The 25,233-nt window shown below is 41.6% G+C and overlaps 1 protein-coding gene across 5 annotated transcripts in view; it reads left to right on the top strand.

Moving 5' to 3' along the window:
* Positions 1 to 25,233, top strand: part of FRMD4B (FERM domain containing 4B) — a 219,629-nt gene that overhangs the window by 94,474 nt on the left and 99,922 nt on the right. For 4 of the 5 annotated variants that reach the window (XM_045991687.1, XM_045991683.1, XM_045991682.1 and 1 more), the window contains exons 2-4: positions 10,984 to 11,049; positions 13,011 to 13,105; positions 19,736 to 19,828. In XM_045991687.1, coding sequence (XP_045847643.1) covers positions 10,984 to 11,049; positions 13,011 to 13,105; positions 19,736 to 19,828 — 254 coding nt within the window. Of the gene's footprint in view, positions 1 to 3,570; positions 3,671 to 10,983; positions 11,050 to 13,010; positions 13,106 to 19,735; positions 19,829 to 25,233 lie in introns of all 5 variants that reach the window. The other variant, XM_045991686.1, reaches the window with a different exon arrangement.

Below are 25,233 nucleotides of genomic sequence, written 5' to 3'. Positions count from 1 at the left end.
AGACATGAGTTTCGCAGGGGCTCAGAACTCAAGTCCATTGCCAGTTGAGGTTTTCAGAGCCTTCATGATTGTCTGAGAATATTTAATTGTTAGTCATTTAGTTCTTCTCCTTACCTCTAGAGCAGTTGTTCTCAGCCCAAGACGATTTTGTCCAAGAGACACTGGGCAATGTCAGAGACCCGCATGGTTGTCACAAGCTGTTACTGGTATCTAGGAGGGAGAGGTTAGGGCGGCTGCTAAGCATCCGACAGTGAACAGCAAGGAGGTATCGGCCACAAATCCTGGTGCCAAAGCCGAGATACCCGGCTCAGAGCAAGCCTTGCTGATGTATGTTACTACCCAGAGCAGGGCTTGCATTTGGAAAGTGCTCAGTGAATCCTGGTTGATCAAATGAATGAAAACATGTTTCAGAGCTTTCCCACTGAGTTTGTTGCACTGTGTTCCAGATGGCATCGTAAGCCCAGACTATTGTAGACTCCCATCCAGGAGGCCACATACCAGATCAATGTCATCCAGCACCTGGAGTGTCCACGTGAGCATGACAGAGTCAGCAGCCCACGAGGTGGGGATTAATTCTGTCCTGTTGTCCAGGGAAGATCAATAGCGAATGCACAGACGCTGTTTTTAGCCCCTGCCCATGTTCCTTCAGGGCAGCGCAGGGAGGTAGCCAAGGAATGGGGATTGCAAAAACCCTGCTCCTCTCCTGGTCTTGCTGCCACACCCTGATCTGAACCCAGAAACTCTGGCCTGGTGAATCTGGATGAGGCTTTTCCAGAACAGTGTCTTACCTGGTGGTCAGACTCATATGGGAAATGCCTAAGCTGGCTGTTTGACTATGTCAGACCTCATAGACGGGAAATGCTTTAGAACAGAATACAATACAGCAGTGAAAGGCACAGACTCAGAAGTCAGTGTCTGTGTTTCCATTCTTCGGTGTCTCCTCCTCACTGTGACTTTGCAGGGTGGAGTCCGCCGTTTACCTTCTCTGAACCTCGACTTCTCATCCACAGAATGGAGCTAGTATTCGAATCTGCCTCACAGGCTTGTTATGAAAATGAATTTAGGGGCACCCATGCTCGGTTGGTGGAGCGTGCGACTCTTGATCCCTGGGTGATGAGTTCGAGCCCCATGTTGGGAGTAGAGACTACGAAAAGAATAAAAACAAAATAATGCAAAATAATAGAAAATGAATTTAAACAGCCCATGTAGGGGCGCCTGGGTGACTCAGTCAGTTACATCTCTGCCTTCGACTCAGGTCATGATCCCAGGGTCCTGGGATTGAGTCCTGCATTCGGCTCCCTGCTCAGCAGGGAGTCGGTTTCCTCCCTCTCCCTCTACCCCTCCTCCCACTCATGTTCTCTCTTGCTCCCTCTCTCACTCTCTCAAATAAGTAAATACAATCTTTAAAAAAAAATAAACAGCCCATGTAAATAAAAGAAAGGGCTTGGAATAGTGTCAGGCACAGAGTCACTGGCCATTAATTATTGTTAACTTTTATTTCCCTAAGTCAGATTACTCAAGTTACTCAATTTAGTCTTTGGGAAATGGAATTCTCCCCTTCTTTCTCATTCGCCCCACACCAGCACATTTTCCTTTCTTCCTGTCCTTTTAGGCCACCTGCCTCTCTCTTTCACTGTCTCTTCTTTGTCCTCCACGCCCAGTGAACCTGAGAGAGACACACAAGAGGCCTACTTTTGTGCAGCTAATGGAAGCTGAGAGTTCACCCCAGGTCATAGCAACACGACCTATGACAAGTGACCTAACCTCTTGACACTTCAGTTTCGTCACCTACAAAATCTAAAGATTACATCTCGTAGGGATATAAGTAGTGTGAGAAAACGTACTGCCCATGTGCTATGTGACATCCAGTGGTTATAGAAGGTAGGAGAATCATTCACTGATACGGGAAAAAGAGGCTCCCAATGACAGCACGTTGGGAGGGTAGGCACCATCTTGGAACAACTCGAGGGAAAACCACAGCTGACTCCGTGTGGAGACATCTGTGTCAGTCTAGGCCATGCTCTGAACGGGAGTCTCAATAGCTCATATTCAGTTAACACCCAGAGATGATATAAAGGAGCCCTATTCAGCCGGGGTTGACATCATTTAGGCGAAATATAAAACTCCGTCCACTCAATAGATCCCAAAGTAATGATGTCCTAGATACGCCCTTCTACCTCTCTCCAGTTCCTCTAGAATCTCTCATCTGATGAGGAGTCTAATAACATGCCTTGTTCTCAGGGTGGAAAACTTGTTTGCTGTGTAGGAGCCTGTCAGGACCAAGGCTCAGGAAGTGTTTTGGAACATCCTCACTTTACCTTACTTAGATTGTGTAAATGGAAATCATTAGTGAATGTATTTCATTGTTGACTGTTTCTAGGTTCTGAGCAGTTAAGACCGTCCTTCCGTCAGCAGATTCTTACTTACCACACACGGTCTTACCCTGTGCCAGGCCCTGTTTTAGGCCCTGGGGATACAGTGGTGAACAAATCAATCAAGGTCTCTGTCATGAAATCTACATTCTGATGGTGAAAGGTAGAGACTGATATAAACAAAAACAAGATGAACAAACAGAGAAATATTAGCTGTGAAGAAAATAAAGCAGCATGACAAGAGAGAGAGTATCTAGTCTCCACTGTATTTTGAGGACAGGCCTCTTGGAAACAGTGACATTTAATTTAGGATCTGAAAGATGTAAAAGCACCCAATCATGCAATGACCAGGGGAAACGGCATTCCAGAGGGAACAGCATGTGCAAAATTTCAAAGAAGGAACAAGCTTTTATGTTGAGGAAGAAAGGAAGGGCCCGTGTGTCTGGTGTGTTAAAGCGAAGGCAGATGGGTCGGAATTAAAATTAGAGAGGGTTACGTGGACACCCTTGGCAAGGGAAGAAGTTAGATTTTCCCGAGGTTCGCATGAGAAGCTGTTTGGCAATTTTAAGTAAGTGAGGGGATTTCATCCGTATTTTAGAGATACTGCTCACGCAGCCACGTGGAGATTGGATCGTCAGGGGACTCAAAAGCACGAAGCCCGGTCAGAGAGCTGGTTTTGCACACACCCGGCTAAGGGTGATGGGAATCGGACTCTGGATGGGCTACCCCACAAAAAATCCTAAGGAGTCATTTTGATGAGGCAGGCCCTCTCATGCTAGGCTTTCAGAAAAGGTCAAAAGGGAACAAGAGAGAAGAAAGGAAAGGAAAAAAAAAAAACCCAGCCTGCTGCTTCCTTTGCCAAGCTTTCATATTTCCTTGTTCCAAAGAACTACTAAAGCAAAACCAAAGAACGCTGAGGTTCTGGTCTTTTTCTGTAGTTGTTATTTCCTGTTGCTTTTTAAGCTGACCCTGGTCATTATGAATGGTCCCACACTGCTGTGTGTGGACTTGCCTTTGGGTTTCTTACCAAGTCGGCCTCATCTCTCCTCTCCTAAATCGGGTAGTCGGGTCTAGGGTGGGGTGTTGTCACACAGACTTGACGCCCGCTGTGGGTTACAGGTCCAGATGCTCCATGAAGCCAGAGGTCTGGCCTGTGGCCGATTCTCACTTCCAACTCTGCCCTTCCTCATTTGACCAGTGACCAGATGGGCAAGGTCCTTCCACCAGCACCCAGTGCCTAGCGTCTGAGGACCCACTCTGCCAGCGGGGAAGGAAACGCAGGGCAGCCACAGACTAAGGTGGGAGTTTTAATCCAACCTGCACAGTTTTAACCTCTGTGTCCCTGGGGTTAAATGGAGGAGGAGGTGGCAGGAAGGGATTCAGGTTTGGTTGGGGTAAAGCGAAACTTTACAAAGAGATGATTTTTTTAAATATGTTTTCTGTTCCGTGTGAGGCGTTGCTGCCCCTGGGGACGGGTCACACCTGAGACTGTTCAGACAGTCTCTGTGGGGTTTGAGTGGTTCTGTCTGTGTTACGTCATTTCACCCAGACTGGAGAAAGAGTATGGCCCACTGTTCTGTGTTTGCTTATGAAAAGAAACATGTACTTCCTTTGAGACTTCTTAAATGAAGTGTTGTGGCCTAACTTGACAAATTAGTTTCTGTCTGGCATTTGGAGATTGAAGAGCTCATAACAAAGTACAGACTTGGGGCACCTGGGTTGTTAAGCATCTGCCTTCCGCTCAGGTCATAAACCCAGGGTCCTGGGATTGAGCCCCGCATCGGGCTCCCTGGTCAGCGGGAAGCCTGCTTCTCCCTCTCCCACTCTTCTCGCTTGTGTTCCCTCTCTCACTGTGTCTTCTATTAAATAAATAAATAAAATCTTAAAAAAAAAAAAAAGTACAGACTCTTAAATCTTAAGGCAATTTTTTAAAATTTTTTTTTAAAGATTTTATTTATTTATTTGACAGACAAAGATCACAAGTAGGCAGAGAGGCAGGCAGAGAGAGAGAGGAGGAAGCAGGTTCCCTGCTGAGCAGAGAGCCCGATGTGGGGCTCGATTCCAGGACCCTGGGATCATGACCTGAGCCAAACGCAGAAGCTTTAACCCACTGAGCCACCTTTTTTAATCAAAAGAGAGAGAGGAGAGAGAGAGAGAGAGAGAGGACACTCTGTAATGAGGTAGTAAAGAACACAGACTCAGGAGCTAGTCTGCCAGCTCCTAGAAGCTGGAATCCCAGTTCTACCTCTTACTAGCTGTGTGACCTTGGACAAGTTACTTGGCCTCTCTGTGCTTTGGTTTCCTCAGTGTAAAGTGAAGATGATAGAGCTGTTTACCTCATGGCATTAAATGAGTTGCTCCATATTCAACACATTGAATATGCTTCAATAAAATTTGTTGTCTGTATTTATAGATATAATCATTGTCATCCATGAACAGTTCCCTTTAAATATAACTCCTGTTGTTGAAATTAGAAGAGAAAGCATTAGTGGGAGTTATGTTTTAAATTAAATTTAAAATGCCTATTTTTTTCCCCTTTTGTTGTTACAGTTTTTTTAATTAAAAAAAAAATTCAGCCTGTTGCAAACAACAGCATGTGAATACAACGGTATCTCTTAGCCGAGTAACCTTGTGCAGAGCACTTATGCTCCAGCCTGAAAGTCAGAACCTGAGTTTTAATCCCAGGTCTCACCTTAACTAGGTGAGTGGCAATGGACATGTCCATTCCTTCCTTGCCCCATATCCCAAGTAAGTGGTGGTTATTAAATGCCTTCTAAGGATTTTTCTTTCTTTTTTTTTTAAGATTTTATTTATTTATTCGACAGACAGAGATCACAAGTAGGCAGAGAGGCAGGCAGAGAGAGAGGGGGGAAGCAGGCTCCCTGCTGAGCAGAGAGCCGGATGCGGGGCTCGATCCCAGGAGCCTGGGATCATGACCCGAGCCGAAGGCAGAGGCTTTAACCCACTGAGCCACCCAGGCACCCCTCTAAGGCTCTTTCTATGTACAAGTTCTAAATTCTAATTACCCCGAGTCAGCCTACATGATTTTTCATGCCTGCTTTCAAATGTTTTGTTTTCCCTCTTTTTCCCCACCTATCCAGTCCGTTGAAAATGGGCTGCACGGGAAGGCCCTCCCACAATTTGTCACCATAAGGCGTAGAGAATAGCAGCTGTACAGCTAAGTGGTTAAGAGCTTGGGCCCTGGGTTCGAGTCCAGTTCTGCCATTTATAAATCTTGTTACGTACAATCTCTCTAACCTCATTCACCTGTAGTATGGGGAGAGGAGACTGCCTACCTCTTGTGGGTATCATGAGGGTTGGATATGTGAATACATGAAAAGTGCTGAGTGCAGGGCCTGGAATATACAGAAAGGACCAGTTAGTGGTATTATCGGTGTTGTCATTAAAATGCCTGACGGGAGGAGGGGCAGGCGGTGCTGCCAGGCATCTGGGGGTCTCAGTCAGTTAAACGTTTGCTTTCAGCTCAGGTCATGATCCCAGGGTCCGGGGATCGAGTCCTGCCTTGGTCTCCCTGCTCAGTGGGGACTCTGTTTCTCCCTCTGCTCCCCCGCCATGCTCGCACGGGTGCATCCTCTCCCTCAAATAAATAAACAAAATCTTTAAAAAATAAAAATAAGATGCCAAACCAGGTGCCAGGCTTACAGAAGGCACGCAGGAGCTCGTGGTCCCCTCTCTTTCTATGCTGCCCCATTAGCTCTGGAGAGTTTGTTTGCTCTGTGCTTGTTGACTGACTTGTTAACTCTACCGATCATTTATCTTCTTCAAAATAGGTTAGTAATCTTCCTCCCATTTGGAAGTTGTTTGTGTTTTTTTTTTTAATGGTAGGGTAAATGGACTATAGGAAGGTTTATTAGCTGTTTGTTAAGCTTCGGGCAAATAAGGAAAATAATAACTGTGCTTTGTGGAAGTGGTTTATTTCACTCTCGGGGGTGTCGGATGAAAAGCTACCAGGATAGTGCTTATGAGGCTCAGAAAGGTTAAGTACCTTCTCCAAGTTAACCCAGCTAGCAAGAGATAAAATATGATCTCGAGGGGCGCCTGGGTGGCTCAGTGTGTTAAGCCGCTGCCTTCGGCTCGGGTCATGATCTCGGGGTCCTGGGATCGAGCCCCACATCGGGCTCTCTGCTCTGGGGGGAGCCTGCTTCCTCCTCTCTCCCTGCCTGCCTCTCTGCCTACTTGTGATCTCTCTCTCTCTCTGTCGAATAAATAAATAAAATCTTTAAAAAAAAAAAAAAAAATATGATCTCGAGCCCGAGTCTGGCTTAGAACTTGTGCAAGTGACATCATTTCCCAGACCTTGGTGGTTTCCTGGTGCTTAAATTGAGGAAGGCCCCCCAAAATGAAACCAAACAAAATACGGATACCCCTTTCGAGGCATGCTTAGAGGTTGAAATACTAGAAGTTAATGAAGGTCAAGTGTCACACCCTCGGCTTGGTGCACAGGAGACCCGCCTTTGACGTGGATTTTGTCTTTTCTCTGGTGCTTTGTGAACTTAAATAGGGGTTTGCTTATTCTCATGACACGACTCCTAGGAACCTGGCAGATAATAAATTTGGGCGAGGCAGACACCACAAACCTCATCTAAAGAGGGAGCTGCTGTACCCCGCCTTCCCCAGCCCAGTGTTGCCACGGAGGAAATCCAGCCCAGTGTTTCCCAATTCTTCCATCTCAATTTTTCTTCAGCGGCATCTTCTGATTTCTGATATCACCAAGAAAAATGTATTCATAACAAAATACATCCAGCACCTTTCAACCTCTGATTTAAATAAGGGACAAAGGCAGGCCTTTCTGTCACTACCAGTGAGAAAATCAGTACTCTGGCCTCCCGGAGAAGCCATCCTCCCACAGTGGAAGAGCACGGATGTGCCAACATGGGCTTAAAACTGTAACTTTTTTTCCCTTCAGTTCACCTCCACTGTGCTTCTCCAGCTTGTCCTGTATGGTCTCTTATCACGTCACATACTGAGATGTTCTTTCAGTTCTCCCCACCAAATGTCGGCCTTTCTCCTGGCTGTTGTACTTGTGAATTGTGCATCTGTGATTATGCTAGATGACTTGACCATAGTAATGGTATCATCTGGGGAGTCCATCCTTTGGTAACCTTTTGTTCTGATTTATGTGTGGATACCTGTGGTCTCTGGGATGCTGGGGTGGCTCAGTTGATTAAGCATCTGACTCTTGGTTTCAGCTCAGGTCATGATCTTGGGGTCCTGGGATTGAACCCTACATGGGGCTTCATGCTTAGTGGAGAATGTACTTGCAATTCTCTCTTTCCTTCTCTCTCTGTCCCTCCCCACTCTTAAAAAAAATTATATAAAATAAATATAAAATATAAAAAATAAATAAAAATATATTTTGTACCTAAAATAGATATTTTATTAAAATATAAAATATAAGAATATATATATATATATGGTATCTTAGAAAGATGCTTTTAGTTGCAAGCAGCAGAATCCAACTCGAGTTAGTTTCAGAAAGAAAAAAAAAGTCTTATTAAAAGGATTTATGAAAAGAACACAAGGCTGCTTCATGGCACCAAAGAGCAAGAATTCACCCAAAGCAGCAGAAGTGACTACAAGTGACTAGAATGACATTAGGAAAGCTGACGGCAACTCTCTCAAAGCTTTCCCCTTCAGGTTGCATGATTTCTCTTGCCTCTTTCCAGCTACTTGTGTCCTTCATTCTCTCTGCAGATGGCTTTCCTTTTTGTCCACACACAGCAGAGGAGAGCTGCCCCGTCCTCTCAGCCTCAATTCCGGATTCCCTGGACTGAGGATATGATTGGCTCAGCTTGAGTCAGGTGTCTGTTCCCTGGTCCAATCAGCTGAAGCCTGAAGCGGAAGGGGTAGGACCAAGTTGTACAAATATGGCCACCACTCATGGTGTTTATCCTGAGATGGGCAGACTCACCAGAAAAGCATTTACTATTTAATTCCCTAGGGTAGGATGAGGTGTTGACAGAAGGAAAATGGACAAGTCCGAGCAAAGTACGGTGGAAAGGAAAAAAGATGTTTTTTGAAAATCAGAAAATAAATTCCTTTGGATTATGCAACAACAGAGAAACTTGAAATATTTTATGAGTTTTGACATATTCCTTAATGGATTCGTGTTGTGTCAATTGGTCTCTTGAGTATTATTTTATTTTCTCTCACCATAATACGTGTATTTGGGGTTGGTTTGTGTGGGTTTTCGAGAGAAGTACAGTGATTTGAACTGACACATTTATTTCTTTCTTCCCATAGAATGGAATAGTGGAATAAAAGTTGATTTTTGTTGTTGTTGTTGTTCAGATAGACCTTAATTTAAATCTTGACTTGGATTTTTTTCTCACTGAGCTAACTCTGGAAAAATTACTAAATTCTGTACCTCAGTTTCCTTGTCTGTAAAATGGGGACGTTGTCAGATAGATTTTCTGTCTTTAACACTTTAATGAAATAATGTACATAAAGTGCCCAGCTTAGTACCTGAAACAAACAAATATTTGTTCCCTTTCTCCTTGCCGCCAAAAGTGTGTACTTTGCTGAGTTAAGGACATAATCAGGGGCCATGGAACAAAGTAAAAGCTTCCCCACTCACTTCTCCACACCACTTCAGTGGTTTCTATGGACCATGTCTCCATAATACCGTGATCTAAGCAACTGAGCTAGTTTTCAGACTTTTAGAGCAGAGTTTAATCACAAATGTAAATGCAATAATTAGTATTTTTCACACAGAAAAACCATTGCTTACCCCTCTCTGAGCTTCAATTTCCCCATCTGTTAAATTGGAGAAGGTCACAGCAATCCACAGGGTGACTGCAGCTCAGAGGTGATATGTATAAAACACCTGGAACAATGGGACGTCTATAGCTGGTGCTTCGTAATGGAGTGATTTTCTCTTTAAATTGGGTTTATATGTAATCTGAGTTTCCAGGTCTTATAGTTTGGTACAACAGCTGAGAGAGAAAATGCTGCCCATCCCTTTTCAAAGTGATGCAGAATTTCCTCATACATGGGCAAAGTCGGTAGACACTGTTCACCATGACATTGCTTAAAATAGCAAAGGACTGACGGACATCTAAGTGTGTCTCAGCAGGAGACTCACTAATTATTACATTATTATTACTCAATAATTATTACTAATTATTACTAAATTATTACATGTCCACTTGTTACTTACTATAGAACCTTTCAAAAGAGTACAGTTGGTTTCTATGTGTTGACACTCGAAAGATCACCAAAAAAGAGCCTAGTTCCACTAGAGTTGAAAAAATATATATATATATAAATATATACAATATTATATATAAGAATATATATCATGTATGTGTGTTTCTGTATACATATAGAATCACAGTACACACACACAGTCATATATAAATTTATGGATAGTTATATACACACAAACACACACACAAATATTAACAATACTTGCTTCATTTGCAAAACAATGTCCAATATAATAACATTGCAAAGCAAACCATTTAACATGAAATTTTTGAAAATACGTACATGTATATATCTGAACATATATGTTAGAACAGTCTGCGCTGATTCTCCTCAAACTGACAGGGTGGTGATTTTTGCAGATAAAATTATTTAGAACATGAGTTAATTAAGGGGGCTCTTTGTATTCTGTGCATTGTTTAAATATTTTACAGGGGGAGGGAGCTGTCTGGCTCTGTCCAAAGAGCATGTGACTCTTGATCTCAGGGTCATGAGTTCAAGCCCCACAATGGGCGTGGATCCCACTTAAAAAATAAAATGAAATCAAATAAAAAATAAGTAAATAAAGAAGTATCTTACAGAGACTATTTCCCAGTGTTGCAGTTATAGTGGTAAAAATGTAAATATAATTGGAAATTTATACTGACTTATGCTGTTCTTCACTATGGGTCTTAACTGTTCTAAATTACCATAGTGACATGCTATAAAGAGGACAGAAATTGGGGCATCTAGGTGGCTCCGTGGGTTAAAACCTCTGCTTTCGGCTCAGGTCATGATTTCAGGGTCCTGGGGTCAAGCGCTGCGTTGGGCTCTCTGCTCAGCAGGGAGCCTGCTTCCCCCACCCCCACCCTGCCTCTCTGCCTACTTGTGATCTCTCTCTGTCAAATAAATAAATAAAATCTTTAAAAAAAAAAAAAAGGAAAAAATTCCATTTTAACTCTAATGTTATAGGTTTTCCTTTATAATTGTGTGTTTATTATATTTATTAAAATATATCAATGAATATAGGCAATTTCATTTGAAAAATTCAATATTGATTCAATGAAAAATATAGTAGTTTCCTCTAGGAAGGAAACCAGAAATATATTTCATAGTATAATCTTGTGTGCGCTGTTATGAACATAATTTTTTCAACATAGTGATTTGTCTTTACTTTTCATTTTTTTCTTCTTTCAAATCTAAGAAGAAATTAATTCAACTATTGATGAATTCAAGAGCTAACACCAAACAGTTAAGTCCTATTTAGGATCAAGGCTGTTGAGTAACTCAGCTGAAGCCATTCTTAGGCCGAGGACATCACATGTAAACTAAATTATGAATCAAGTTCAAGGGTCTGCTTGCCAGCACCAGCCCTGATGCCGCCCTTGCTGTCTTGTCTTCACAGATGACAGAAGGCAGGCACTGCCAGGTGCACCTCCTGGATGACCGGAGACTGGAGCTGCTGGTTCAGGTAGGTGTTGCCCACAGAGAGACAGCCTGTACTGGTTCCCTCTGTGAGCCTCGTGGCCTGTGGTCAGGCTACTCGCTTATTTCTGCCAATGACTAGGGATCATTTGAGGGGCAAAAGAAGAGTTTCAAAGTCAGACAGCTTGGTCTACGTGTAAGTGTAGTTATGGTCTTGGGACAGGAATTTGAGACCCTTGGGTTCCAACCTCAGCTCTGACACTCAGTAGCTGTGTGACCCCCAGGAAGTGACGACTTCTCTGAACCTCTTGTTGGTAAGCTGGAGGCCATGATGTTTCCCTGAAAGGGTTATTGTGTGCTGCAAATCTGCATGCTGCCACCTTCTTGCTACATGACATTGTCCAAGCTAAATACCCAGTATCATCAGCTGTGAACAGAGATGGAGAAGGCCTAGTTTTCCTCATAGAATTATGGCTAAAAGCAAGGTAGATGTTATATGTGAATGAAATCCTTTTGTAAAATACGTGGAGTATATGAGTGGTGGTATTTTGATTGTTGATCCTTCTCTCTTTATTTACCCCACACTGTGGACCAAGGACCTGAAAAAATTGTGAAAACCCCCTCTGAGAGTCAAAACTGTAGCTACAGCTAGAACTCTCTCCTTTGACCAAACCTAAACTCTTCAGAGGCTCCTTTCTCACCCACGATGCTTAGGCTTCATTTAGAATGAAAGTAGTAGTCAATACTGTTCACCAGAGTAGACCTCTTAATCTAGATTTCTGTCTATTTCTTTCTTCTTCTTCTTCTTCTTTTTTTTTTTTTTTTTAAATCATGACCATCTTTCTTCCCCAACAACAAACATCCAACTCTCAAAACACCATAATAAGCCCTGAGTTGTTTGGCTCTAAGTTCCAAAAAAAAAGCACATGCAGGTGCCGTCCTGCGTATCCCCCTTTTCTTCTGAGTCCCTCCAAATCAGGTCTCCACTCTCACTCTGGATGTTTCCTCTGATTCCAAACCATGCTCCTTGACACCACGTCCAGTGCTTCTCAAAAGCTCATAGATTACATCCTTCTTCTAAGTAAGTGTTTAGTAAAGACTGGTGATGATCATCAGTACAATGAGTAAAATCACTCCAGCTCTAGAGAGAAATGAAAGGCTCAGGCTTTGGAATCAGAGGAACTGGGTTCAATTCCCCGCCCTTATTGACCCTAACATCAAGTCAGGTGCTTGTTTCTCTTGACTTTGGTCCCCTCATCTCTAAAATGGCAATAAGAACCCCCTATCTCATAGGCTCCTTGTAAGGATGAAATGAGACAATAAATAGAAGGAGTCCAGCACAGTAAATGGTAACCAGGAGTAGCGTAGTAGTTTTATCTGTGAACGCACAACCTTGGGTCTTCAATGTCTTCAGCTGGCCCTCACGAAGCAAAGTTATTCCTACAGTCCAGAAGGTGAGGTGTTTGATATCTTTGACTTGATCACTAACCTCACACTACATATAAGAGAGTATTTTTCCAAAGTATCATCAAGTTAATAAACATACTATTCCCTAGAGGACAAAGTAAGGTCCTGGACTGAATTGCAAAATACATGAAAACGATGATCTCATTGAGGTTCCTATTATAATTTCTTCCCCTTCCCAATCTCTCAGAAAATGTGTAGTTGATTAACATGAATAGCAAAACGAGGGGGGTGTATTTAAAAACAAACCATCAGGGGCACCCGGGTGGCTCAGTCAGTTAAGCATCTGCCTTTAGCTCAGATCATGATCTCAGGGTCCTGGGATTAAGTTCCACATTGGGCTCCCTGCTCAGTAGGGGAGCCTGCTTCTCCCTCTGCCTGCCACTCCCCCTGCTTGTGCTCACTCTCTCTCTTTCTCTCTGTCAAATAAATAAATAAATAAATAAGATTTTAAAAAATTTTTAAAACAAGCAAACAAAACTTCTCCAAACTATTTGGGGCAGAGAAGGGTTGTAGCTTCTGATCATCCTTTTATTTTAACAGCCCAAACTTTTATCAAGAGAATTGTTGGACCTTGTGGCTTCACATTTCAACCTGAAAGAAAAGGAGTACTTTGGAATAACATTTACAGATGACACGTGAGTGTTTTAATCATTTTCATTTGTTTACCTTTCATGGGAATGACCTGCTCCCTGTCATTCACAATCAGCAGAAAAGGGCAGAAATGCTCCAAGAATTAGAATATGTCCTGCTTAGTTAAAGATTATCCGAGACTTTCCTCCTAGGACTATTGCAAAGGGAGAAGAAAGGGAACTGATCATTTTTAAACACCAAAATATTATCTTAATGTTTTAGAAATTTGTTATAATGAGTTGCTATTCTTGGGAGTCTATCTGCATAGTTTTTGTACTGTAGTTATGTGTGTGTGGTCATTATTCACTCATCTCTGCAACAAGAATTAATGTTTTGGGTGTTGGTGGCAAGAAAGTTTAAAGGCAAATGTATGGCCCACCTGAAAAATGTGTTTCTACTTTTAATTAAAAATGACCTTTTTTGATCCCGGGGTCCTGGGATAGATCCCCGCATCAGGCTCTCTGCTCAGCAGGGAGCCTGCTTCCCTTCCTCTCTCTCCCTGCCTCTCTGCCTATTTGTGATCTCTGTCTGTCAAATAAATAAATAAAAAGCTTTTAAAAAAATAATAAAAATTTTTTTTTAATTTTTAAATGACCTTTTTCACTCCCCCCTATGTCATTTTGTTACCTCTTTACAATCTTTTTCTTCTACTTACATTTTTTATGTTAACTTGGACAAAGCATATATTTATCAATGATATAAATGCTTTCTGAAATGAAACATGTGTATAATAATAGACTCATAAGAAGTTAAATCTCCATGTAAAAAATGTTTTGGTCTTACCAGTTCTTTCCTGTGTGTGTGTGTGTGTCTGTGTGTGTGTGTGTGTGTGTGTTTGTGTGTGTGTTCTGACAGTCCCATTTGCCTAAGTTATTTGCAACCTGACAGATTATCAGAGGGATTTTTCCTCTTTGTGAGGATAATAGCCAAAGAGTTCTTCAAATATTAAAATTCAAGCAAATGCATTCCAGACACAAAATATATTGGCCAACTACCCAGCATTCTTTCTGTAACTCTCCCAATGTAAATGTTTTTTCAGTTCTTTAATTTACCAGGCAGAAAATAATTTCAAGATGGGGTTAATTTTTTTAACACCTTGCTTCTGATTATTTTCAGCCTGGGTGGGCCACAAGCCTAGCCACACACACACACACACACACACACACACACACACACACACGCACACATCCCACAGGCCGGGCAAAACCACTTGTCAGGAGACAGAAAAACCTGAAAACTCTGATCCCAGACCCAGGATGCTTCCTGAATCGGAAGTACACTGGACAAAAAAAAAACACACTTAGACATTGCCTGCCTCACTCTGATTCACAAAATTATCAGTTTACCCAACAACTATTTGAGACCCTATACAATCAGTCCTCTGCTGGAGGAAATAGGGAGTACAGACATCCATTGACCACATACTCTTAGCTGGAAAGACAAGGCTAGTTCATGTAAATGTTCATGTAAATTAGTGATTAAACACACACACACACGTGCGCGCGCACACAGGCTGAAAGTGATTGTACATGCAATAATTACAAACAATATATGAAGCCTAAAACACATAATAGCTAAGCTATCTGGTTGAAACACTGTGGTTTAGAGAGGTCACGTAGAATAGAGGCGAAAAGCATGAATAGTAATTTATCATTCAGCTAATATTTCTTGAGTGCCCATAAAACGCCGGGCATTGTTCTATGTCCGAGAGATTTAGCTGTGCATGACAGAGACAAAGTTCTTGTTTTCACCTAGCTTATATTGCAATGGTATGGTCTAGCAGAACAAGTAAACAAATAGATAAATGAGAAATTACTTGAAATGATAAGTGCATAGAAGAAAATGATCATGGCCATGATGAAGAAAAGTTGGGGGGGGTGGTGTTAGATAGGGTGGACGAGGAAGGCTTCTAGGAGGAGACATTTAATAAGAAGGAAGATCCAGTTCTGCATACGTAGAGGGAGGCATTCCAGACAAAAGCCGGGGTGAAAGCTTTGAGATGAGACAGAGCTTGACTTTGTTTTGTTTTGTTTTTTAATTTTGTATTTTTGAGAAAGAAAAAAAAATCCAGTATGACTGGAACATAGAGAGTAAGAAAGAAAGTGGTGCCAGTGAAGGGCTGAGAGGGAGGCAGGGAGTGGCTCTTCTGGAATTGTGGTAGCTCTGAGATTTTAGGACAGTTACTTAACATCTCCGCTACTCCAGTGTTCTCTTTGATACACTGGGCATAATAAATACCCATATAATAAGGACTACATAAGATAAATGTAATATGATGCTGGGATTATGTACTGTTAAGTCCGGTAGGGTATGCCCAGCTCATAGGTTAGGCACACGCTGAAAGGTAGCTGTCATGCTATTGTTGGTGCAGTGGTAAGTTCAGTGTCCAGAAGGGGCCTAATGGATGACTAGAGTGGAATTCTCCCAAGAGAATAAGTACAAATGGACAGGGCAGGGCAGGTAGACTTTGGATGAAGGGGAGAGAAATGGATGATGACATTCTAGGAAAGACTCATTTTGTGGCTCAGTGCGTGAGCATGGAGATATGACTGGGGTGCATTTGCCCAGTGATGAGGAGCCTGGCCTGATGGTGGCGCAAGAGGTAAGAGGGACACAATCATAGGTGAGCCCTGCGTGTCACATAGATGGGAGAGGCACCCTCCCCCCACCCGCCCAGGCTACTGTAGGATGTTTGCACAGGAATTACATGATTTATGACTGGTGTTGCAAGTTCCCCAGGCTGCAAGGTTTCATGATGGGCAGAAAAAGGGGGTCCTGGCCACAATGGATGGCTTCTGGGAAAACTCCCAGTTCAGGTGAGCCTAACCAAACAGTGCATAAATCAGTCATTCAGCTATAAGGTCTACTCTTCAGAAAGAAAAGGTATAATATGAATGACTTCCTTTAATGCCTTGAGCCATGTTCCCCCCGCCCCTTCTACTCTGGGATATCTTTCTAAATCCCCTACTGGGAGAAGAATGTCTCACTGAACCGTCTCCTCCAGCATTCTCGTTTGGCGACAGGGGTTGATGGTTGTAGTCTTTCCAAGAAGCCTGGCTCCATACTGTCCTCCGTGTACTCCCCTGCACAGTCTGTTTTTGAATTACGACCAGTTTGGAAGGTGTCTTCTGGCTATAGCTATGTTTATTTTCAGAAGAAGGAGCTGGACTTTGGGAGGGGGAGGGGGATTTGGCCATTTCCACCTTTCTGGGGAACAGGTCTGGAAAATTGCTTCTGTCTCAGGGTGTCTCCTTGGAATGTCTTGGTCACAAGCCCTAGCTCTTTTTTTTTTTTTTTTTTTTTTTTTGTCTGGTAAATATTTTTGGAAAGTATTTTCTTTCAGCCCTCCCTTTCCCCCGCCCCCATAAAACCACTGAGTGGGATCCCTCCCAGGATGCTGTCTGAATGGAATTTCCAACTTAGATGCCACATCAGCCATCTGCCTTTAGTGAACTTCTCTCAACAGAGGAAGACAAAGCTGAGGGGGACATTTTGTCAATGAAACTTGCTACTGTCTATGCCTCCACACACAGGCCAGGAAGATAAATGGAAAAACTGAATTACACCATTACATAAGAAAAGTAGTGATGGTGACCAACAAAAATAAATCCCCGGTCCTGTTGGAGGGTAGGGTAGAGTACCTTGAGATTCCACTTGGAAGTACCTCCTGGTGATCTGTGTGCAGAGGCAGTCTTTCACCTCTAGAGGGCAGTCTTGCCCTCCTGAACCAGCAGCTCTGAGGTTCACCAAAATGGTTCCCATCCCCTTCAACCCACTTCATTTTTCTTTAATTCTCTTGTCTTGAAAGACTTTGCTGAATAAGCTTTGCTTATAAAGAAATAACAGTTTTCACAACACAATTGTGACTTTTGGTCACCATCCCATTTGCTGGGTGTGAGCTGATGATGGGCTTTTGGACTGATACCATTGCAGACCAAAAAAAGCTTGCTTTAGGGTTGAGCTGAGCAGCTTGATAGAGGAGGCTGTACAATCAACTATCTTTTTGAGACATTGATTAGCTCTAGTATATTTGCTGATGGAAAAACTTGAGCAACGCAGGTTAGAAGCAAAAGCACTTTTTGATCTCATTTTAGTCTTAAAGACCATAAAACAACATGTTAACCTTATGTGTATCTCAGTGGTAGAGTTATGGGTAATTTTCAGTTTTTTGTTCTTCCAATTTTATCTTGTTGGTGAGATTATGGATGGGGTTCTTTTTTTGAAGTTGTTATTATTATTATTATTTTAGTAATCTCTACACCCAGTGTGGGGCTCGAGTTCACAACCTCAATATCAAGAGTCACTTGTTCTTGCAACTGAGCCAGCCAGGCATTCCTGGATGGATTTTTAAAACCTAATTTCTAACTTACCCTTTTTTAAAAAATTATTTTTATAGTACATATACATGAATGTCTTTTTATAAAAAAATTTACTATCATGATTGAAGCCAATCCCTTTTGATTGCCTCCCCACTCCAAATGTCACAGTTTGCTCTGTACCTCTCCAGAACTATAAGAATTTCATCCACATATAATAGTGTTTTCAGTGTGCATCTTTGGTTAATATAATTGATTTATGTCATATATGTTATTATACAACTTGTTTCATTCATTCTTGGACATCATTCCATGCAAGTAAATGTAAGTATATATTGTGCTCTTGTAATAATGCCATATCTTTCCTATATAAAAGCAAAAAGCACAATTCCAAATTAGTCTCATTTTCCCTAAGAAACTGTTAAGACCTGATACTATACACTATGTTATGTACTTTAAGACACATATTTGAGGTGAACCATAAGAGACTATGGACTCTGAGAAACAACCTGGGGGTTTTGAAGGGGCAGGGGTGGGAGGTTGGGGGAACCAGGTGGTGGGTCATAGGGAGGGCACGTATTGCATGGAGCACTGGGTGTTGTGCAAAAACAATGAATACTGTTATGCTGAAAAAATAAATTAATTAATTTTAAAAAAGACACATATTTGAACATGTCTGAGATTGTCATATGTCTTTAAATCAGCGATTCTAATCTGGATGAAATACAGTGGAAGAGTCCCTCACCTTCTAGCCCCCTATCTTTATATATATGTGTTTTTGAACAAGCAGTGTTTCTTAGAACATCCCCTCATATCACTTATATCATCTTATTTATCTTGATATTTCTCCTAGGAAAGCTAAGGATAATTATTGGAAGCCTCATTTTATAACTGCAGAAACAAAGACACACTTTTTCCAGTGTTGAGAATAATAAGTGACAGGGATCAGCCAAACGTTATAAAAGCTGATTCAATATTCTAGGTGCCTAATACACCAAAGTCCTGTAGTGTAAGTCCTGAGCTCAAATCCTGGCTCTGCCGCTTTTTTTGCAAGCTTATTGTAAAATACAGCCTTAATACATAAAAACTTCCAGCTCTGTGGGGACAGAGTAACTGTTATTATTATGAGTAACTGTTATTAATGATTATTATTACTATTACTCTTATTATTGTTTATGTTCACTTTTCCAATCTACTTATAATGAATACAGCTTAGAGTTTTCTGAGTTTTTTAAATTATTTATTCAAGGACCAAAAAAGGTTGGAAAATATCTTGTGGCCCATTATAGGTTTTATTGTAATTTGACACCCCACCACCATTTGCATGTTTTTAAGCTTTCTATAAGCAAGCAGAATGGAGTCTATGCCTTCTGGGAATGTACAGTCCAAACAGACCAGCTGGTTGGACCACCTTGGAAAAGTCCTAGAAACAAATCCCAAGCCACAGCGTCATCCTTTGGATCCCTCAGAGGTCAAAATTTAGGGAGAACTATTTGTATTCATGAACTTGCTGATGCTCTTGAGTAAATAAAAAATACATGCTCAAATATTAGGAAGTCCATAATATAGAAACAGCACTCAGAGAATATGGAACCCCACGTGTTATAGAAAGCTGTACTATTGTTCTTTGTGTCTTTCTGATTTCGTGAAACCAGGCACTTTCCCCTTCTTGACTCTCTGCAGTATTTCAGATATCATATTTAATAAGAATGTGAAGATTAATATATTAAGTTTCACCTAGTTTTTTACCTCCAAAGGTACCAGGTAGTATCAGTTTCTTGTTTATCCTCTCAGAGATATTTTATTCATATGTGTGTGTGTGTGTTTTTAAATTTTAAAATGGCTATATACAGTACTCAGGTTGTGTACCGTGCTTTTCCATTTCACATCATCTCTTGGAAATTGTTCAAAGTAAGTTTGTGAAGATACTCTCCATCTTTTGTATGGCTGCCTGGTGTGTCGTTGCTCAGTTTAAATTCATGTTCTAAGCAACACCTTGCTGGATATCTAGGGGTTGTTTTGAGCCTTTTTACTGTTACAACCAGTGCTCAAGTAAGGGACTTTATACGTGAGCCATTTCTCACATGTGCAGGTTTACCTGGATCAATTCTTGGAAATCAACAGTCTGTCTCAGAGGCAAATGCTTTTATAACTTTGATAGTAATTGCTAAATTAGCCTCATTACCAGTTATAACATGTTATATGCCTGCCTTCCATGTATGACAGTAACTGTTTGCTCACAGCTTTGCCAACACTGCGTGTTATTGAACCTTTCTCTGACCTTCTGTTTAATCCTTTTTCTTTGCTTTGCCCTCACAGAGGTCAGCAGAACTGGCTACAGTTAGATCACCGCGTTCTTGACCATGATCTGCCCAAGAAGCCAGGCGCCACCATTTTGCATTTTGCTGTGAGGTATGTATCCATAGAAACATCCAGCGTTCCCACCTCCCTTTAAAAAAAAAAAAAAAATTCTGGTGATCAGATAGAGAATAAAAAAAAAAAAAGAACAGACCTATCAAAACATTATTATGTGAGGAAAATTCTCTACTGTCTTAGTGTGGAGACGAAGTTGCCATAGATACTGTGTAGAACTGCTTTCTTTGATGATGAAGGGTAGGATCACCTTCCTTTATGCCTGAAAGTCCTTTGGACCAATTTAAAGCTGGAAAACATAGGTTCTTTGTTTTAATACATAAGGCTGTTTTCAATTCAGAATACTTTTAGGATTTTTATAATTTGAAATATGGCAGACATTTACTGTTACATGTTATGTATGAATGTTTCCTAGGCAAGGATTGCATTTACTGTTACATGTTATGTATGAATGTTTCCTACGGCAAGGATTGAATTTTATACAATTTCATGCTTTAGTTTGAATAGAAGATAAAATGCAAACAAATGTTCATGGACAGAATTATCTTAACAGTGCAGAAATCTGAATTCAGCTTGCAGGCAGAGAGATTGCTGAGAAGGATGTAAGGAGTCCTTGACTTGTCCCCTGGCTCTGCTTGGGCAGGTCACTTACCCGTTCCTAGGGCGTCCGCACATTCTTTCTCCAGAAGTGGATGCGTTCAACTCAATCAGTGATTTCTTAAGGCCAGCCCATGGTGGGAATAGTTTTCCACATGAAATATTCACACTCTCAAATAAAGAAAATGTTACAGGGGCGCCTGGGTGGCTCAGTGGGTTAAGCCGTTGCCTTCAGCTCAGGTCATGATCTCGGGGTCCTGGGATCGAGTCCCACATCGGGCTCTCTGCTCGGCAGAGAGCCTGCTTCCCTTCCTCTCTCTCTGCCTGCCTCTCTTGTGATTTCTCTCTGTCAAATAAATAAATCTTTAAAAAAAAAAAGAAAATGTTACAAAAAGTAACACCTGTGTTCCTGTACCTATAGCTTAAGAAGTAAAACATTCCCAATTTTGCTGAAAGCCCCTTTCTGTGCCCTGGCAGCTCTCCCCCCCACTAGCTGAATTTGATGATAAATTTCACAATAAGTTGTTTTCCTTGTCTGAAGCCAAATATGATCAAATAAGTCAAGGTAGTAGATTTCCCAGGAATCCAAATAAGTTTTCAGAAAGCTCGAGCAACCTGAAGAATGTTTCTGTATTCTGAGCTTGTGTTATTTTTCGGATATTGAAATATGCTTTGTTTGAGGTGCCTGGCTAGCTCAGTTGGTAGAGTGTGGAACTCTTGATCTCTGGGTTGTGACATGTTTGACAGTTGGAGAGTTTAGTTCAGAGGCAAATGGGTTTATAATTTTAATAGCTTACTTAAAAAAAGAAAGGAAGAAAGATGATTTGTTTCATGACCTAGTAGTGGAAGCTTCTGATTTTTCTTTTTGGGAATTTTTATACTCTGATTACCTGGCAAAATCATGTTGATTTACACAATTTTTTTTTTTTAACTTCATTTCATTTACTTCAGTCTGGTCCATGAAACCCAAAAGTATGGTAATAACCTTTTTTTCAGCATTTTTTTTTATATGAATGGTGATTGTCGACGGTAGCTGCTCCTAACTTGGAAATAAAGTATTGGCAATCTCCAATTTGGTTGTTTTTTTTTTGTTTGTCTGGTTTTTTTTGCTTTCTGCTTTGATATCTGGCTTGGAATTTCTTTCATACCACAAGACATGTTTTTGAAACCCAGAAAGGAAGTAGCATAAATGGTGATTTGTCCAGGAGCATAGCTAGTGTGGAGAATTGCGCAGAAATCCTAAAGAAAGACATAGGAGTTTCCTAGAAGGAGGATGACACGAGTGCTTGTGTTTGTGGGAATGGCAGGAAAAGGCAAATGCAACTAACGAGCAGTCAGAAAAAGTGCATATTCATCAGTAAGCGGGTCAGAGCATAGAGAAATTTTAATCTTGTGTGTGAAAAATGGCTCAACATAGGTCCGTATATTTTTTTACAAAAGATTATAGTTGCACCATAAACATTTCACATTATATGAACTTACTCTCCTCCAGCCTTCCTCCCTCCCACCACCCCTGTGTCTGTGAAAATCCTCTTTGTTTGCACTTTCAAAATTTAGGGTCCAGTCTCCTATGGAGCACGTAAGCTGTTTCCAATTATGTATATTTTAATGCAGGCTGTGGTTAAGATCCTTGCATTTTCATCTTTGCACGCGTGTGTTACTTACGTGGCATAAGCTAGACCCTCTGTCTTTGGAGAATTTAACAAGTACCATTTATTTAGTCATCCTCCTCCGATTGTGAACTCCGCCGACAGCTGATGTGTGGTCTAGTTTTGGTCTCAAAATACCAAAGGAGAAAACTCTGTCTCCCTTCTATTCAGTCATTCCTTAAGGCGGCCCTATCTTCTGGAAGCAGGTTCCTGAGATGCCCGAGCAGCCTGCTGCTTGTTTCCGTGAGTTTCAGCACTTACTTGAGCGTTATCTCTCGAGAGTGTCCTGTAATCACATGGCGTGACTTTCCCTTAACTTCTTGCGTGTTCAGAACCCTTATCGAGTTCTTAATTATTCACTTAATTTTTCCTCCCAACAGTATAGTGAGATCATAATAGTCTTTGTTATTATTCCAATTAAGTGCTTGTTGTTACTCCAACTTAATTAAAGAGATGATAAAGCAAAAGCCACAGAGAATTAAGTGAGCTGATGGAGGTCATGCAGTGGAATGTCGTTCTTTGGAGGGCTTGGAAGGGGGTCAGAGGCGCCCTGTGAAGTCTGGTGCCTCTCAGAGGACCTCTACCCTCTTCTTTTGAGAGAACAGAACCATGGGTGAGACCGACATCCCCATAGATACCATCACTGACCCTCGGAAGTTGCCTCTGTCAGCTACACTTTTAGCCATTGAAGAATGGAACCCAAGACAGATTTTTGACTCTGGATATTGGTCCCTCCAGGGGGCTCCAGAAATACACCAGCCCTCTTCAGAAATACACCAGCCCTCTTTTTTTTTTTCTTCTTTTCAATGGAAGTGTAATTGACACACCATGTTACATTAGTTGCAAGTGTACAACATAGTGATTTGAGAAGCCTCTACTGTATCCGGGGCTCACCACAAATGTGGCTACCCTCTATCACCATACATTACAATACCACTGGCTGTATGCCTCTGCTGTACCTTTCATCCCTGTGACTTACTCATTCTGCAACTGGAAGCAGTCACCGAGGTGCAGTCACAAAGCAGTGAAGGCGCAACGACAAAGGATTCCTGACAGGGGTAGCACATGATAAGGATGTGCCTCGCGGTTATTGTCATTGCAAACAGAAATATTCATAGGCCAAGGATGAAGATAAGGTTCTGGAAATTATGGTGTTCTTACAATGAATAATTGGTCACTTTAATAAAAGACATTTGTTTTGTTTTGTTTTGTTTTAAGTACATTGCATTTCAGTGTTTCCCCACAGAGAGAGGGATGCGTATCTGAATCATCCTAGGAATCTTTAAACTAGACAATCATATCCCTCCAAGCCCCAGATCCCCCACATTCCTGGCCCAGATTCTGACCCGGTGCACGAGAGATGGAGTAAATGCAGTTTTGTTCAAGTTGGTTGTGACAGCTAAAAGAGACATCGGGATAATAAGTGAGTTTACAAAATGCTATAAAAATATAAGGAAATACAATTTTTCAAAAAACTGTAGTGTTTGTGAAAAAGAAAAAAAAGCATACAGTTTTGCTCTCAAGTAGTTCTCTCTCTATGGATATGTAGTATTAACCCGGTGGCAGGCACTGGGCTAAATATTTGATGTGCATTGTGTCACTGAGTCCTGAGCTAAACTGTGGGGTCCTGCAGATCTGGGATTGGGGAGGGGGGCGACTTTCACTCAGTTAATTCCCCCCAGAGCACAGGGAGGAGCTCAGAAACACAGGCTGCTTCTGCATGGAAGAAAGAAAACACTGAAGGTGAAGGGCACTTAGCATTCCCTTTATGAACTTCAGGATTAATCCTTTGTCTTCTCTTCGGTTACAAAAGCTCAATGATATGTGCTAAATACGCATGTGACACCTGGGTGTATAGACGCCCCATAATTTATTTATGCACCGTATTTCATTGAATCAATTCTCCATTTTCATGTGAGTCCAAACTCCCCCAGGTTGCTGGGGGACTTCTCCAGGCTGGGGGGCTGTTATTTGCTGCTGTAAATTATCTTCTGCAAACACAGGGGCCTCCTTGGTAATGCAGCCCAGATGTGAACATTGGAAAAGCTCGAAAGCTAGAGAGCATGCAAGCATTTAAATCAGAGAGCAGGGCCTTGGTGTGACCTCACTGGAAAAGCTCCCATTCCCTCAGGGGAGACAGGGGAGGGCAGGCGGAGGTGTCTCAGGCTGGTACCACCCAGCTCCACATCGAGCCACATCTTTATTCCCTTCTTCTGACTCTTTGTTGCTGCCCCCACACCACCCCCCACCACTCCCCTCTGGTCTTCCGTCTTCTGCTGGTTTTCCTCCTCCTCCTCAAGTCCCCTCTGCTGTGTCCTAGGGCTATAAGAGACCACTCAGATGCACCGCTAAGGCATTTGTCTATGACACTCAGGGCTGAGAACTCCCTGCATGACCTGGAGAGTTCTAGTACAGATGTGGGGGAGGGGAGGGAAAACTGCCACCTTTTTCTGCTGAAACTGTTGCAAACATGGAGCCTTAGAAAAACTTCGAAAGTTCTCTCAGCACCTGGTGGCCTGGTTCTGGAACACTCAGCCTTTAAAAAGAGTTAAACTGAAGGAAGCGTGATGACTATAACCTGTGGGTCCCCATCATTCCACCGGACTTTTTTTTCTTTTTTTAAGAAAACCAATTATACAGAATACAAAGCAACAGGCAAAAACATCAAACAAAAACTTTGGTGAAAAAAGAGATTTGTTAATATGGAAAGATGCCCCCAATATAGTCAAGCAAACCACAAAACATGTGACATGATTACACTTAACGTGAAATACATGAGTAGGGAGAAAGTCTAAAATGCTTACAGTAGTTAATCTCTGAGTGGAATGATTCTGGGAATGATTGTTTTTGTCTTTTTGTTAATCTCTATATATTTTTTCCTACGATGAACACATTACTTAAGCATTTTTTTTATGCAAACAGCAGTTAATTTCTGGGTAGAATGATTATGAGAATGATTTGTTTTTGTCTTTTTGCTTATCTCTCTCCATTTTTTTTCTTACAACGAACACATTACTTAGACATTTTTTTTTTTCAACGCAAGCATTAGGATTGATAAAAGGAAGAGAAGTTAGAATATTTGTGAGGGGCTAGCCGGGAGTTATTTTAAAGCTATCAAAGAGTAGATGACCAACAATAAGCAGAGGACAGGAAACTATCTCTTCAAGGAGGAATGTGATCAAAAGCCCAGAGGAATAA

The sequence above is a fragment of the Meles meles genome, chromosome 20 (assembly GCF_922984935.1).
Source record: "Meles meles chromosome 20, mMelMel3.1 paternal haplotype, whole genome shotgun sequence".
NCBI lineage: Eukaryota > Metazoa > Chordata > Mammalia > Carnivora > Mustelidae > Meles > Meles meles.
The sequence above is the reverse complement of the archived record's forward strand: the minus strand, read 5'-3'. Positions and strand labels throughout refer to the sequence as shown.